The sequence below is a fragment of the Macrotis lagotis genome, chromosome 1 (genome assembly GCF_037893015.1).
Source record: "Macrotis lagotis isolate mMagLag1 chromosome 1, bilby.v1.9.chrom.fasta, whole genome shotgun sequence".
In the NCBI taxonomy this organism is placed as follows: Eukaryota; Metazoa; Chordata; class Mammalia; order Peramelemorphia; family Peramelidae; genus Macrotis; species Macrotis lagotis.
The window spans coordinates 700033834-700051125 of NC_133658.1; the positions used below are offsets into that span (position 1 = coordinate 700033834).

The window sequence follows — 17292 nt, forward strand, 5'->3', positions numbered from 1 at the left end:
CTAATTCTTGAGGGATATCCCTGACTTTTCTCTTGTTGATAATCTTGAGCTATGCAGCCCAATATGGTTTGAGGTGCTGCCTCTTGAGAGGTGATCTGCCTTTGTTCAGTCATAGACCTTTTATATAAATGCTTTTGGTAGCAACAATTTCAAATAAGTAGCCTGGCAACCACTAGCAGATTTTTCACAGTAACTCATGTCAATACTATTCTAAGCATTCATTTCTGTGTATAAACTAATATGATCATACACAGATGTGTTGCTGACTCCCTAAAAAGTTAGAATACTAAATTTTCCTTTTCTAATTTGTAATACTCCAAAAATATGCTTTTAGGCTGTATCAAGAAGTTCCCATTTTGTCAAGTAAGTATAGAAGAAGGCAAAGGAAAAATCTGGTGGAATCTTAGGAAAACCTGCTACAGCATCGTTGAACACAACTGGTTCGAGACATTTATTGTATTCATGATTCTACTCAGCAGTGGTGCTCTAGTAAGTGAAATACATGTCAGTGTGAATAAATAGGTTTGATTAAATTTATTTTTCTGCTAAGATGCTCTAAGTCTATGATGCATTTCAAAATCAAAGTGGAGGAAGCAACCATACCTGGCAGAGTCTGCCATTTAAAGCATGAAATCCTGGAGAATTTACTATGGAACAAATCAAACAAATCATATAACCAAATGGAATTTTTATCCTATGTTTATCTAACAGATAGACAGATTTTTTAAAAAAGATTACCCAACAGAAATGCTACATTCAACATAAACTATCATTCATCTTCTCCATATAATCATGCTTTACATTATCATAAATTATGTTCAGTATTTTTAATGTCTAATCAATTTCATCTTTGTAGAAGAAAAAATCCAAAACTATCCATGCAATTAATTCATATAAATCATAGAATGCTAATTTAGAAATGACCTGAAAAACTAACTATAATACCTCCATACCTAATAAGTGAAGTTCCTGATCTATAAGCTTAATTGTCTTTACTTCAGTCACATTTTTAAAGATTATTTAAAATACAGTAAGAACTGTACTGGAACCAAGTAAACAAAAGGAAATTAATTCAGAGCAACTGGTTGAAGAGAACAAAATCCCTCTACTCATTTCCCCCCGCCCATGGCTTATCTATTATGTCCTTTTGAATTATAAAATAGTTTTCATTATTATCCAGTGTCTACCATTTGGGGATAGCAGTGTCCTGAGTCTTGCAAAATACTTAGAGTTCAGAAAAAAATATTTTGATTCGCAGGCTTTTGAAGATATTTACATTGAACAACGAAAAACCATTAAGACAATGTTGGAATATGCTGACAAAGTCTTCACTTATATCTTCATTCTGGAAATGCTTCTAAAGTGGGTGGCTTATGGTTTTCAAACATATTTCACTAATGCCTGGTGCTGGTTGGATTTCTTGATTGTTGATGTAAGTAATTTGATTTTTTAAAAAATTCTGCTTAAAAAAAAGTTACAGTTGATATTAAATCAATTTAAGCTATACTATTCATGTTAAAATGTGATATGAATGCCTAAGACCATTTGTGTCTACACATTTGTATAATCACTTTAAAACAAATAAGTTACAGCAATTAGGAAAGAAGTTCTGGGAACATCAAGATAAGAGCAGGGTAGATAAGGCAGGTTAAATCCATAATGAGACTACTGTTTATCTATTATGAAGGGACAAGTATATAGGTTTGATGTCATGGACTGAGTTAATGAAAACACTGATTAATAGAACCATACTTATTTTAGAAATGCTTCACTTAACTAACTAGTCAATAAGTATTTATTAATCATCTTCTCCATGAAAGAGTTGGCATTTTAAGGAAAATCATTGATTGTAAGAGATTGGGGGAAAGGTCAGAAGAGATAGGACATTTTAGGCATGAGTAACTGCAATGAATAGGTTTTTTTAAGAATAGAAAGGCCATACTGTCTAGATCAAAGATTGTATAAAAGGGAATAATATAGAGTAAGAATATAAAGATAAGTTGGAGTCACATTGTAGAGGGTTTTAAAGACCAATCAGAGGTGTCTATACTTAATGAGAAAGATATAAGATGGTGAAATCAGAAATGGTTGCAGATCAGCAAATTTTACTTTAAAATTTTATTACAGTCTAAAGCATAAACAAAGAAGAGTAAAAATTTTACCTCACTCGTTTATTGAAGTATTCATTCATACTCATACATTCAGAGAAGATATACAGTTTATTCCTGTTCTTATATCATTATTCATTGCTAATAAGATATATTATATATTCTTTTGTGGAATAGCAAAAACAGAGTTGTCCTTTGCAGTGGCTTCTAGTTACTCCATAGTATAGCAATGGCCAATTATGTAAGCTGCAGGGCTAATAGACTCATTTTTGTTTTCTTCTTGAGGAAGAGATAATACCAATAACTAACACAGTATCTATGTTTTATTCATTGTGTGACACTGAATATCCCAAATAAACTATATATATATATATATATGTATATATATATATATATATATATATATATCATTGTCTTCAACAGTTTAACAATTAATAACTCATGATCATTTTATCATATACCTTAACATACACCAGTATAAATCAGGAGTTGTAATAGGTCCATGTTCATTCCCTTTTTCATCTTGTGCTATCTCTGATCCTCTGTTTCAAGAACATATGTATCTCTCACCCTAATAATCATAATAGTTTCACTTAAACTTTTTTTAAAACAAATTTGCTGCATACTAGCTTACACTTAAATAAGTAATTGCTTTCTATTTTCAGGTCTGGTACATCATGAAATAAGAGTAAATATCAATATGGCAATACCTCAAAACCAAAATAGATACATTTCTAATAAAATTTCCATAATAGGAAAGTTTATCACAAAATCATAGACTATTCAGAGATGGAAGAAAGTTTAGGGCTCATCGAGTCTGAACTCATCATTTTACAGATACAGAAAAATGAGACCTATAAAAGTTAATTCTCACAAGCTTACATAGTTGCATAGTGACCTGACTAACCTAGATCTCCTGTTTCCCAGTTGTGCTTTTTATTTGCTCTTTTGTAATATAATTGAAGAAGCATTCTCATGGGGAAAATTGATCCCAAGACATAATCAAACAACCCATAGTATTGGTATGAAAGAAAAGGGCTGTTCTCATTGTATAATTTTGTTCATGCCAACCTAGAGGTTGAGGAATGGGAATTTTTTTAAAAATTGTCTTTATATATACATGGAAGAGGTCAGCTAGGTGGTACAGTGGATAAAGCACAGAACCTAGACTCAGAAGGACCTGAGTTCAAATCTGGACTCGGACACTAAATAATTACCTAGCTGTGTGGCCTTGGATAAGCCACTTAATCCCATTGCCTTGCAAAAAACATGGAATTATATGTGGAAGAAACAACCATAAAGAACTAAGGGAGATTAAAAAAAGATCCTAGAGTCATTGGAAAGCATGAATGTTATATTCCAGAACCTGTACATAGGAGTTCAGCAGTGAAAGTCAATAAAAGACTGTCATACCACCAAGAGTCCAGGAGATGTAATCATTGGTGATATTAAGAGAACACCACAATTGGTCACTATCACTCAAGAAATTCAAAAATTCAAAATTTGACTAATTTGACTCCAATATAACATATAATAGACAGTTTTCATTTTATTAGCTATATTAAACCAATTCTAGTTATTTTTATTTCTGAATGAATGTCTAGATTTTAAAAAAGCTTTTTGTGGACCACACATTCTATTTTTAAAATAAGATGTAATTTTTGAGAATATTGTGTTATGACACAAAACTAATTTAAAGAGGAAATTCAAAATAGGGATAATATGACTATTTTTCCTGTATAGAAAAAAACAGTGTGATGACCCCAAGTTATCACTTCTGACTGTTTTATTTCATATTTTTATAAATGATCTAGATATGCAAATGTAGAGAAAACACTGTGTTCTTTTGTTTTTTTGTCAACCTAATGACAATAAATTCTAGGAAGGTGTAGTGAAACTCTGGGAATTTCAGTAATATTCCCAATAACTTTTAACAGGGGCAAGAATTTCTTGGGGAAAATAATATAAAGTATACTAATAGGATAATTCAATTAAACAAGCATTATTAAGTGTCTGTTGTATGCAAAAAAGGGGCTATAACTAGAGTGGGGTGAGTAGGTTTTGCTCCTTGGCACTGAAATTTAAATTTTGAGCATTTTGGTTCTACTTTATCTAAGTTTAACACCTAATTAACAAGAATTATTCACTAAAATAAACTACTAGATAACGAGCTTTGTCTACTAGTGGCTACACCAATAGAAGTACTCATCTTGTTGTATCCTCATACCTCCTCCAGAGATGGCCTCTATAATAGTATAATCATAGTCTTTATCTCCTGACCTCAGGATTTCTTCCTTCACTGGATCTGGTTTCCTGAGGTCTGAGTCTCTTCCTGAGATTCCGCTTCCCCAACTCAATTTGTCTTTAAAAATTTTATTTAAAAACACTTTTGTATGTGCATGTTCTAGGCTGTTGTTTAGATGGTCTTTTGTCAGGCACTGGGTAGTCACTGCTCTATGCATAAAACTGTACAAATGGCCTTCAGGTTATTAGTAAATATCCAGGGAAAAGGACAGAGGAGTAATTGTATATTGCTCCCAGAAGACACTGTGTCGTTCAATGAAATTAATAAACTTTTATGAAAAAATACTCTTTGCAAGTCTCAATGTGTTATTGTGTCTTAAAAGTCCAAAAGAATGTTATATATTAACAGATAGGGTATTAGATACAAAATATTTTTTAAAAACTTGTATTGCTTTTCTTAACAACACAGTCTAAATCTGCTGCTAAAATACAGTATTCATCCAACTGTATGTCAAAAAAAAAAGTTATATCATTGCTGAAAATGGTCCACTCACAGAAGAGGAGTACAAATAAAATGATGGTGATGAGTATGAGTGTTTGGCATAGATATTGGGCCTTACATTTCAATCATAAAGGGAACTTCAGGATGAAAAAATCTTCTACCAGTGCAGGCCAGGACATCCTCTACAGTTTAGGTTAGAGAATTGCTTACAGGACTGAAAGTCCAAGGTTAAGATGTGTCAGAGTTGGGACTAGCTATCTAGGCTATCTTGACTCCAAGGCCAGTTCTTTACCTACTACACCTCATTGCCTCTTATTTGAAATTAGATTATAAATGGTGGGACTGTTGAGAATAAGAAGACAAAAGCTATAAAAGGAACAATATTAAAATTTACGAAATCAGCCTTTTTCATCTAATCCTGAAATAAACTAAGTCTGCAGGCTATCTCTTCAAGACTGAAAAAAAGTAAAATTAGAAAAATTAAAATGAACAGCAGAAGAAATTTTATTCAATTTATTAAATTTAGGATTGTATCAGCCACAAAGAAGCTCAATGGAGATTTAAACAAATGCACAGAAAAGACAGCAACAAAACCTCCCCAAGATATTTGGGGATTAAAACTAACATTTTAAGACTTAAATAATAGAAAATAGTTATGCCATCTCAGCATTTTCTGATGTTATCTACTACACAGAATACTGAACTAAAAGGACTATGGCTCAGTATTGACTCAGTATGACAATCTTTTCTCCTTATTTTGAGCTCAATAAGTTAAATCCTGATCATAGAATGAGAAAGTAGTCAGGAATCCTTAAATCCAACCCTCTCAGTTTACAGATTTTAAAAAAAACTATCAGATGAGAGGTAACTTTACAATTATAGGATCTGTGCATGCTGTAGCTCATAATTCAGTAAAACATTATGATACTAAACTGACCTGCTTCTCGTGGTCTGGATTTTTGTTGGCTTCATTCCATGATCAAATTTTCCAGTCTTTATCATGGAAAAGGCACTCTGCCTGGATCTGACTAAACTTAGAAGATGTTGCTTTGTTAAGAATGGTATCCTGTAGAGAAAGGACACAAAATGCTAGAAAATAGAACTCCCCTCCCTCTCAAGGTTCTAGAGGGATCCCTGAGAAATTGAGGGAATCTATTAATGCCATACTCCACCTTTGGGAGTGAATCCTCCCATTTCATGTACCAGTAAGTAGCATTGCCTTTCTTCTCTCACATGAATGAAGACAACAGATCACATTGCTTTTGATAATCATTTTTTGATAGTTATGAATTTTACTTTTTCTTCTTCTATCCCTTCCCCTAAGAAAAAAAAAGCAATATAGTATGTACATAACCATGCTAGACATAGATCCATATTAATCATGTTGTAAAAGAAGAATCAAATCAAAAATCAAAGATAACTTTTTTAAAAATTGAAGATAACAAGCTTTGGTCTGCATTTAAAATCCACAATTCCTTCTTGGATATGGATAGTATTTTTAATCACAAGTCTTTTAGAATTGTCTTTGATTATTGTATTGCTAAAATGAGCAAGTCCATCATAATTGATCATCTGATATTGCCTTTAATATGTTTAACATTCCTCTTCTTCTGCTCCCTTCATTCAGCAACAGTTTATGCAAGTCTTTCTAGGCTATTCTAAAGTGCCATCCCTCCTGATTTCTTTTAGAACAATAGTGTTCTATCACATATATTTACCACAGTTTGTTCAGTCATTCCTCAGTTGATGGCATCCCCACAATTTCCAATTCTTTGCCACTTTGTTTTATTTTTGTTTTTTGTTTTTTAGTTTTTGCAAGGCAATGGGGTTAAGTGGCTTCCCCAAGGCCACACAGCTAGGTAATTATTAAGTGTCTGAGGCTGGATTTGAACTCAGGTACTACTGACTCCAGGGCCAGTGCTCTATCCACTACACCACCTAGCTGCCCCTCTTTGCCACTTTGAAAAGAGTTGCTATCAATATTTTTATACATATAGTTACTTTTCTTTGTGATCTTTTTGGAATACAGAACTAGTATTGTTAGATCAAAGGGTTTGTACAGTTTCATTGCCCTTTGGCCATAATTCCAAAGGGCTCTCCAAAATGGTTAGATCAGTTCACAACTCCACCAATAATACATTACTGTCCCAGTTTTCACATATCCCCTTCAACATTGATCATTTTCCTTTTTATTCATACTAACCAATCTGATAGTTGTGATTTGGTACCTCAGAGATGCTTTAAATTGTATTTCTCTAATCAATGATGATTTAGAGCATTTTAAATATAACTGTAGATTTAACTTCTTCACTTGAGAATTGCCTTTTCATATCCTTTGACTATTTATCAATTGGGGAATGACTTGTATTCTTATAAATTTGACTCATTTTCACTATATTTTAGAAATGAATATTTTTGTCATAAATACTAGTTGTAAAAATTGTTTCCCAACTTCCTTTTAATCTTGTTTGCAGTGATTTTATGCAAAAACTTTTCAATGTTATGTAATCAAAATTATCCATTTTGCATTTTATAATGTTCTGTAGTACTTCTCTGGTCATAAACTGCTTCCCTTTCCATAGATCTGACAGGTAAATTATTCCTTCTCCTAATTGGCTTGTGATATCACCTTTTATTTCTAAAACCTATATCCATTTCAACCTTACTTTGGCATGGGTGTGAGATGTTGATTGATGCCTAGTTTCTGCCATCCTATCTTCCAGTTTTCCCAGCAGTTTTTTTTTTAATAGAAGAGTGAATTTTTATCTCAGAAGCTGAAATCTTTGGGTTTTTCAAACAGAAGATTAGTATATTCATTTACGACTGTTTCTTTTGTACCTAATCTATTCCACTGATGCACTACTCTATTTCTTGCCAGTTTTGGTAACTGATGCATCATAACATAATTTTAGATCTGGTATGACTAAGCCAGCTTCCTTTGTATTTTTTTCCATTCTTTGATATTTTTGAACTTTTATTTTTCTATATTTATTGTTACTATTTTTTTCTAGTTTAGTAAAGTAATTTTCTGGAAGTTTGATTGGTGTGATACTGAATAATTTAATGTAAGTAGAATTCTTTTTTATTATTATTTTAGATCAGCCTACCTATGAGCAATTGATATTTTCCTAGTTATTTAGATCTGATTTTGTGTGAAAAATATCTTAATGTTTTCATATAGTTTCTGAGTTTGCCTTGGTAGGTAGACTCCCAAGTATTTAATGTTGTCTACAGTTATTTCAAATGGAATTTCTCTTTCTATTTCTTGCTGTTGTATCTTGTTAGTAATATCTAGAAATGCTGATGATTTATGTGGCTTTATTTTACATCCTGAAACTTTGCTAAAGTTGCTAATTGTTTCCAGTAGTTTTTTAAAAATTTTTAGCTTTTTTGCAAGGCAAATGGGGTTAAATGGCTTGCCCAAGGCCACACAGCTAGGTAATTATTAAGTGTTTGAGACCAAATTTGAACCCAGGTACTCCTGACTCCAGGGCCAGTGCTTTATCCACTGCGCCACCTAGCTGCCCCCAGTAGTTTTTTTTAGATGATTTTCTAGGGTTTTCTAAGTGTCCCATCTTATCATCTTCAAAGAGTAAGAGTTTAGCTTCTTCATTACCTACCCTAATTAATACCTTCAATTTCTTTTTCTTCTCTTATTGCTAAAGCTAACATTTCTAACACAATATTAAATAACAGGCACTCCTGATCTTCTTGGTAATGCTTCTTAAGCTTATCCTCATTACATATAATGCTTGTTGATGGTTTTAGATATATACTGCTTATTGTTTTAAGGAACACTCCTGTGTTCTCTAGTGTTTTTAATAAGAATAGCTGCTATATTTTTTCAAAAGCTTTTCTAATATCTATTGAAATAATCAAATGATTTTTTTAGGTTTGTTTGGTCAATTATGTTGATAATTTTTCAGATATTGAATCAAGCCTGCATTCTTAGGATAAATCCTACTTGATCATAGTGTATTATTTCAATTATAAGTTGCTTTAATCGCTTTGCTAATATTGTATTTGAAATTTTTGCATTCATATTTATTAGAGAAATTAGTCTATAATTTTATTTCTCTGTTTTGACTCTTTCTGGGTTAGATATCAACACCAGATTGGTATCATAGAAGGAATTTGACAGAACTCCTTCATCTTTTTTTTTTAAATAGTTTATATAGAATTGAAACTATTGATTCCTTGAATGTTTGGTAGAATTCACTTGTGAATCTATTTGTTTCCTGGAGATTTTTTTCATAGGGTATTCATTGATATCTTGCTCAATTCTTTTTCTGAAATGAGGTTATATAAGTAATTTCCTTTTCTTTTAACTTAGGTGGTGTAGATTTTTTGAAAATATTCATCCATTTCACTTAGATTGTAAAACTCATTAGCATACAGTTGGGCAAAATAGCTCTGAATCATTAATTTCCTCTTCATTTAGTGGGGAATTCACCTTTTTCATTTTTATATTGGTAAATTGGTTCTTTCTTTTTTTAATCAAATTAACCAATGGTTTACTGATTTTATTGTTTTGTTCATAAAAACCAGCTCTTAGTTTTATTTATTAGTTCAATAGTTTTCTTAATTTTGATTTCATTAATTTTCTTCTTTATTTTTCAGAATTTCTAATTTGGTATTTAATTGTAGATTTTTTTAGTTGTGTGCTCAATGCATTTTTCTCCTCTTTCACTATTTTAGAAATATAATATTTCCCCAATAACTGCTTTAGCTGTGTCCACAAGTTTTTGTAATGTTGTCTCCTTATTGTAATTCTCTTGGATGAAATTATTATTTCTATGATTTGTTGTTTGACCCACTCATTTTTTAAAATTAGGTAACTTAGTTTCTAATTAATTTTAGGTCTATCTCATCATAGCCCTTTAATGCATGTAGTTTTTACTGCATCATGGTCTGAAAAGGATGCATTTCATATTTCTTTCTTTTTATATTTATAAGGTTTTATGCCCTAACACGTGGTCAATTTTTGTGTAGGTGCTATGTATCATAGAAAAGAGGGAATATTCTTTCCTATAACCATTCAATTTTCTCCAGAAGCCTATCATATCTAATTTTTGTAATATTCTATTCACCTCCTTAACCTCCTTCTCTCCTGCCTTTCTCCTCTGAGAGAGGGAAGTTGTTGAGGTTCCCCATTATTCTAATTTTGCTGTCTGTGTCTTCCTATAACTCATTTAGCTTCTCCTCTAGGAATCTGGTTCCTTGGTACATACATACATGTTTAGTAATTAAATTATTTCATTGTTTATGGAACCTTTTAGAAGGATCAAGTTTTCTTTTCTCTGTTAATGAAATCGATTTTTGCAATTGCTTTGTCTGAGATAAAAATTGCTCCCCCTGCTTTTTTGACTTAAGTTGAAGCATAATAAATTTTGCTTGTCTTTTACTTTTAGTCTATGTGTATATTTCTCTGCTTCAAATATGTTTCTTGTAAGCAGCATATTGTAGGATTATGGTTTTTAATCCACTTTGCCATCTGTTTACATTTTATGGAAGAGTTCATACCATTCATAATCACAATTACAATTTTTAACTCTTTATCATACTCCATAATATCTACCCTCCATTTGTACTTCCCCACTTTCATTCTATCTCTCCCCAGCAGTTTTGCTTCTGAATCCCACCTCTCTCAATCTGTCTCCCCTTCTATTTGTCACCTATTTGTTCTTTTTCATTTCTCTTTCTCTTTTCCCTTCTTCCTTCCCTCCCTTCTCACAACCCCTCCTCTTCCCCCCTTTCCCCCTATAATATTTGAAGGGTAAGATACATTTCTAAACCTGAGTATAAGTTTTATTCCCTCATTGAGATAAATATGATGAGAGTAAGATTCAAGCAGTTCTTACCCTTTCCCTACTTTTTTTCTACTGTGATAGATTCTTTGTGCTTCTTCATGCAATATAATAATTTATACCATTCTATTCCCCCTTTTCCATCTCATTACAAGCCCCCTTTTTAATTGTCTTAATTTTTAAAAGAAATCATTTCATCAAAATCAATGTATGGACTACCTTCAGCCTAAGTATACTCCCTCTAATAAAATTATGATTCTCAAGAGTTATGAGAATTTTCCTCCCAGATAGGAATGCAACCAGCTTAATTTTATTGAACAGCAGTCTTTTTCTATTCCACTATTTACCTTTTCATGTATCTCTTGAGTATCCTGTTCAACTTTTCTGTTCAACATTGGTATTTTCATCAGGAAAATTTGGAAGTCATATATTTCATTAAATGGTCCTTCTTTTTCCTTGAAAAAGTATGCTCAATTTTGCTAGGTAGTTGGTTTTTGGTTGTAATCCAAACTCCCTTGCCAATCCAGAATATCATATTCCAGGCTTTTCAATTCTTTAATATTGATGCAGTCAGGTCCTGTGTAATCCTTACTGTGGCTTCTCAGCATTTGAATTGCTTCTTTCTGGCTGCTTGCAGGATTTTCTCCTTGATATGATAATTCTGGGATTTGGTTACAACTTTCTTTAGCATATTCATTTGGATCCCTTTCAGGAAGTGATCAGTAGTTTCTTTCTTTCTTTCTTTCTTTCTTTCTTTCTTTCTTTCTTTCTTTCTTTCTTTCTTTCTTTCTTTCTTTCTTTCTTTCTTTTTTTTGCAAGGCAAAGGGAGTTAAGTGGCTTGCCCAAGGCCACACAGCTAGGTAATTATTAAGTGTCTGAGACCGGATTTGAACCCAGGTACTCCTGACTCCAGGGCCGGTGCTTTATCCACTATGCCACCTAGCCACCCCCACTATGCCACCTAGCCACCCCCTAGTAGTTTCTTTCAATGATTATTTTTGCCCTCTAGTTCCAGAATATTGGGGCAGTTCTCCTTGACAATTTCCTGAAGAATGCCATACTTTTTATTTTTTTAATCGTGGCTTTCAGGTAGCACAATATTCTTAAATCATCTCTTCTGGATCTATTTTCCAGGTCAGTTGTTTTACCAATTAGACATTTTATATTTTCTTCTGTTTTTTTATTTTAATAGATTTATTTTTTAATTTTGTTTAACAGATTCTTGGTGTCTTATGGAGTCATTAACTTCCACTAATCCCAACCTATTTTTCAAGGAAGTATTGTCTTCAGTTAGCTTTTTGAATCTTATTCTGATCAATTCTATCTTTAAAATAAGATAGGATTCTATCTTTAAAGGAACTGTTATCTTTTTCCATTTGTCCAACTGAATTTTTAAAGGATTTGTTTTCTTCTGTCTTTTTTGTTGTAAGATGTGCATTTCTTTTCCCAATTTTTCCACTTGATTTTTAAAATCCTTTCTGATCTCTTTTAAGAAATCTTTCTGGGATAGAGACCAATATTTTCCTCCAAAGCTTCACATGCAGCATCCTATCTTCCCTCCTTTTCTGAGCTAGTGTTTTTGTCCATCCTTATCTTCAAGGTAACTTTCAGTAACACCCGCTTTTCTCTGACCTTTCTTATTCATTTTGGGATTTGTTACCTATCCCAAGGATTTTGTGTTGGGCTTGACTGAAAACCTTAGGTGCTCAGAACTCTAGAGGCTCACTTACTGACCTGGGGCTGTTGATATAAGAACTCCAGAGAGTTGTTCAGAGGACCAACTAATAAGGAATGCCTATGACTCCTCTATCTGGACTGTCAGTGTTGGGGAAGTCAGCAGCCCATTGGGAGAGTTAGAAATACCTGGGGCTATCTCTAGACAATTGGGAACACCAGGGTATTGCTGTTCAGGTTAGGTCATCCAGACCAGCCAAGCTGGCTGAATGAGGGTCCTGGGCACCTGTGCTGGAATTTTTCCAGCATGCTGGAGCACTCCCAGTTCTTCTGCTGCAAAGCCCAGACTGCAAAAGCCTCTGCTCCCACAGGTAAGGAGCTCAGGTTAGTCCCACCTCACCCCACCCCACCTCCATGCACTGAGTTTCTGTTCTTTTCCCTGGGCTCACTCATGCTCCTCCTTGACAGAACTTGGTGGAAGGTGTTCCACTCTTTTCTTTTGTGGGATCTCACTCCAAAACTGATAGGAGCCTTGATTAATGTTGTTTCTGAGGGAAAGTCAGGGAGCTTAACAAAGTTTGTGACTTCCTTCTTCCACCTTGACCAGAAGTTCCCAGGAAAGCACTTCTGCAGAGAATTTCAGAAATGGAGCTAACGTTTTTCTGAGTCTGAAAATTTGAAGGGTACTATCTACTGCGGATTACCCCCAAAATGAAGTCATAGAAATAACTAACCAAAGCTTGAAGCACTCCATGGATCTGCATTCCTAAAACTAAAGCTGATACATTCTCAACATTATGTTTTTCTTTAAGAATCACTGTTCTAAACAAAGGTATTTACTCAGATGGCATTATGTGAACAAGAGCTACAAAAGTTTTCCTCCATAAACCTGAATCACAATTTCCCATATTTGTATTTATAAATTTGTATATTTACACACAACCTCAGTAAGAAGTGTGGTCACACACAAAGAGTACTCTTTTGGAGAGGCACACATAGGAAACACTTCACGCTTCAGATATTGAGTCCCAACGTCCTTTCTCTTTTAATAGTAACACCAAGCTGCTCACCCTAGGTATATGATCCCTGTTGGGGGTTTTAAGCTGGCATCCCTTTACCAGTTTGTCTTTGCAACTCAACTGCTGATAGCCAGGGCTTAGACTCTTGTCTCGCAAAGTTGATAGTCCTAAGAAATGTTTGTACCTCAACTGACTGGGCCCACACTGTACAATGTGTGGTACAAGGCTAGTACAAAGGAAAGAGCAACAGATTTGGATTCAGATAGCTTGAGTTAAAATCCTACCTCTAACCCTTATTACCAGCTGAACTTGCTAAGTTCACTTCACTTCTTTAGCCTTCCGTAATTATAAAATAATGAGCTTGTCAAGACAATCTTTAAGGTCTGCAACCCAAGGATCCTATTAGATTATAAAGGTCTACTGCAAGATTCCATAACTAATGAGACATTTCCCCTGAAAAAAGTAAATAATTCCTTCTGAAGGGCTGGGTTCCTCTTCCAGAGCTAATTCTTCTCTCTGATGTTAAGCCCCTTAAAACTACCCCTTGCCTTGACTGATCCTTAAAGGTATGTTTTGCTTTCTAAAGGACCACTAGATTCAGAGCTGATCTTTTGGCCAATCAATGGCTAGCTCTTTAATTCCATCAAGCTTCACTCTTCATAGCTTATAAAGTAGTAACAGGGTACAGATATATCTCTGTATTTTACTTTAAAAGGGAGTCAATTGAACAGATTCTTTTGAATAATTCCCCTTCTCCCAATACGTTAGAATAAGAATGCTCATCAAATACATAGTCTCCTGACTAAAAAAAAAATTAAGATTGCTTGAATAAGTATAAGAAAAAATACTCTTTCCAACATTCATTTGTTAAATATAGTCAATATTCTTGGAGAAGAGATGTTTCTTATTATAGAATAGAAGAAAAATAACTTCCTTTTTCCTGTTTGGGATTATGTACTTTCAATTCATTCCTTTATTCCTTTATTCATTCATTCATTCATTCGTTCCTTCGTTTGTTTGTTTGTTTATTAAAATCATACTTAATTTACGATGTTCCAGATCCCACCACTGCTACTACCCATATCTCCAAATGAATGAGGAAAAATGTTTTCTCATTATTCTTATTTGGGGCCAAGTTTGCACTTTTGTAATTTTGCAACATTTATTTTCAATTATTTTGTGACAATATGCATCATTGTAATCATTGTGCATAATTTTTTCCTAGCTCTGCTTACTTTACCTTTCATCAGTCCATGATTCTCTTTCCATGCTTTCTGTATTCATGATATTCATCCTTTCCATTTCCATAGAATAATATTTCATTGTATTTATGCATCACAATTTATTTAACCATTCCCCAATTGATGCACATCCACTTTGTTACCAGTTCTTTGCCCTCACAAAAGTACTGCTATGAATATTTTGGTATATACAGAGTCTTTGTTTATTGTTAGTGACCTCCTTGGAATATATACCTAATTGCTTCTCTTTTAATAGCAATGTAACCCATGGACCAGTAACCACCAGGATATAGGACTTACATGGACTAGGTCTGGTCCTGGAGATAACTCCAAGAGAGTAATTTTCTAAACATATTTTACTCAGGGCAGTGGGTAAAGCACCAGCCCTGGAGTCAGGAGTACCTGGGTTCAAATCCAGTTTCAGACACTTAATAATTACCTAGCTGTGTGGCCTTGGGAAAGTCATTTAATCCCATTTGCCTTGCAAAAACCTAAAAAAAAATAAAAATTTTAAATTTTAAAAATAAATAAATATATTTTACTCTTATTCTTCATCTCTCTTGATCCAACTGTGGGTGACAAGGTCCCTCTTCTAATATAGGTAAACAAGGGAGCAATGCATATGATTAGGGGAGTATTTCACCCCACAGAAAATGATGATGCAAAGAATTCACCAGAGGAGGCACCAAACAATTATAGAAACACATGAAGTATTCAATTAGCCTACCAACTCCCCTTCGAAAGCAATGTAACTTAGGGTTACTGTGAGGCAATACTCTGACATTCTGATGTATTTCTAGCTTTCCCACAGGATACTCCTTAGTATCTTCCTGGCATCTGGTGTTAACTTAATGTCGGAATTCTCCCCTTTGAAAGGTAAATGTATTTTGGGCTACTGCACTATACAAATAACTCATTGACTTTGTTCTGCTGGGATACTACTCAGGATTTATATGAACTATCTTCTTTCTCGAAGAAAACTAAGAAACCTTGACTCTAAAAGGTCTAGATCCTTAAAACTGTAAACTTAAGAACTCTTTTTTTAATTTATATTTTCTTTATTATATTTATTTTTATTTTTGAAAAATGATTTTTATACATTACTAAAATATTATTAAGAGTAAAAATACAGACCCCCATGAGCAATAAAGGAAAGGAAAGAGAAAAAAAATAATAATAATAAATGTGCTTCAGTCTGTGTTCCAATGCCACCAGCTCTGCCACAGGTGGATCACATTCTTTATGATAAGTCCATCACAAAAGCTACTTCTATAATTTTCTACAATTGCTATTGTTGATCACAACTCCTTCCATTCATGCTTCCCCACTACCATATGCTATATTTTCCTCTCTCCTTTTACACTGTCCCTCTTCTTAAATGTGCTATAGGGTAGCTGAGTGGTGCAGCAGACTGATCACCAGCCCTGGGGCCAAGAGGCCCCGAGCTCACATACTACCCCTAAGACCCAGCAACCAGCCAGCCCTGTGGTTCTGGTTAGGCCATCGAATCCCAGCCCCTTGCAAGAAGTAAAAAAGAAAATGTGTTATATCTGATCACTCTCCCCTATGGTCCACCCTCTCCTCCATCACTCACACCCCCCCTTCCCCCTGTCCCCCTTCTCTCCTTCTTACTCTAGATGTCTATACCCCATTGAGTATATATATATGTTGTTTCCTCTCTGAGCCACCTCTGATGAGAGTGGTTTCCCTCATTCCTCCTTGCCTCCCCACTTCCATATATTGCAATAGCTCATTGTAATAAAAAAAAATCTTATATGAAATATCTTAGCATATTCCACCTCTCCTTTCTCTTACTCCTATTACATTTCCCTTTTAGCCATTGACTCCATTTTTACAATATATTATATCTTCAATTTCAGCTTTCTCCTGTGCTTCATCTATAAAAGCTCCTTCTACCTGCTCTATTAAATGAGAAGTTTCATATAAGTATTATCACTATAATTTTTCTATGCAGGAATACATGCAGTTCATCATCATTAAATCTCTCATATTTTACCCTTCTCCTCCACTCTCTATGCTTCACTTGAGTCCTGTATCTGAAGATCAAACTTTCTGTTCAGCTCTGGTCATTTTAACAGGAACATTTGAAATTCCTTTAGTTCATTAAAGTCCATCTTTTTTTTCCCTGAAAGAGGAGGTTCAGTTTTGCTGCGTAGTTGATTCTCAGTTGCATTCTGAGCTCTTTTTCCTTTCAGAATATTATATTCCAAACCCTATGAGCCCTTAATGTAGTTGCTAAGTCCTGTGTGATCCTGACTGCAGCTCCACGATATTTGAATTGTGTCCTTCTGGCTGTTTGTAATATTTTCTCTTTGTCTTGTGAGTTCTGGAACTGGCTATAATATTCCTGGGGGGTTGGTTTTTTGTATCTCTTTCTGGGGGAGATTGGTGGATTCTCTTAATTTCTAATTTGCCCTCTGCTTCTAGGATATCTGGGCAATTTTCCTGTAGGAAATTCTTTTAAAATGAGGTCAAGGCTCTTTTCCTGATCATGACTTTCAGGTAGCCCAATCATTTTTAAATTATCTTTCCTGACTCTGTTTTCCAGATCAGTTGATTTTTCAATGAGATGTTTCACATTTTCTTCTAATTTTTCATTCTTTTGGTTTTGAAGTATTGTGTCTTGACTTCTCATAAAGTCAACAGGTTCCTTTAACTCCATTTTAGATCTGAAGG

At 34.0% G+C, this 17292-nt stretch overlaps 1 protein-coding gene across 2 annotated transcripts in view; it reads left to right on the forward strand.

Annotated features, from left to right (window-relative positions):
• LOC141507820 (sodium channel protein type 3 subunit alpha) overlaps positions 1-17292 on the forward strand; it is a 155629-nt gene that overhangs the window by 113906 nt on the left and 24431 nt on the right. For both annotated transcript variants that reach the window (XM_074215820.1, XM_074215821.1), the window contains 2 exons: positions 335-489; positions 1259-1432. In XM_074215820.1, the coding sequence (XP_074071921.1) occupies positions 335-489; positions 1259-1432 (329 nt within the window). The remainder of the gene's footprint in view (positions 1-334; positions 490-1258; positions 1433-17292) is intronic.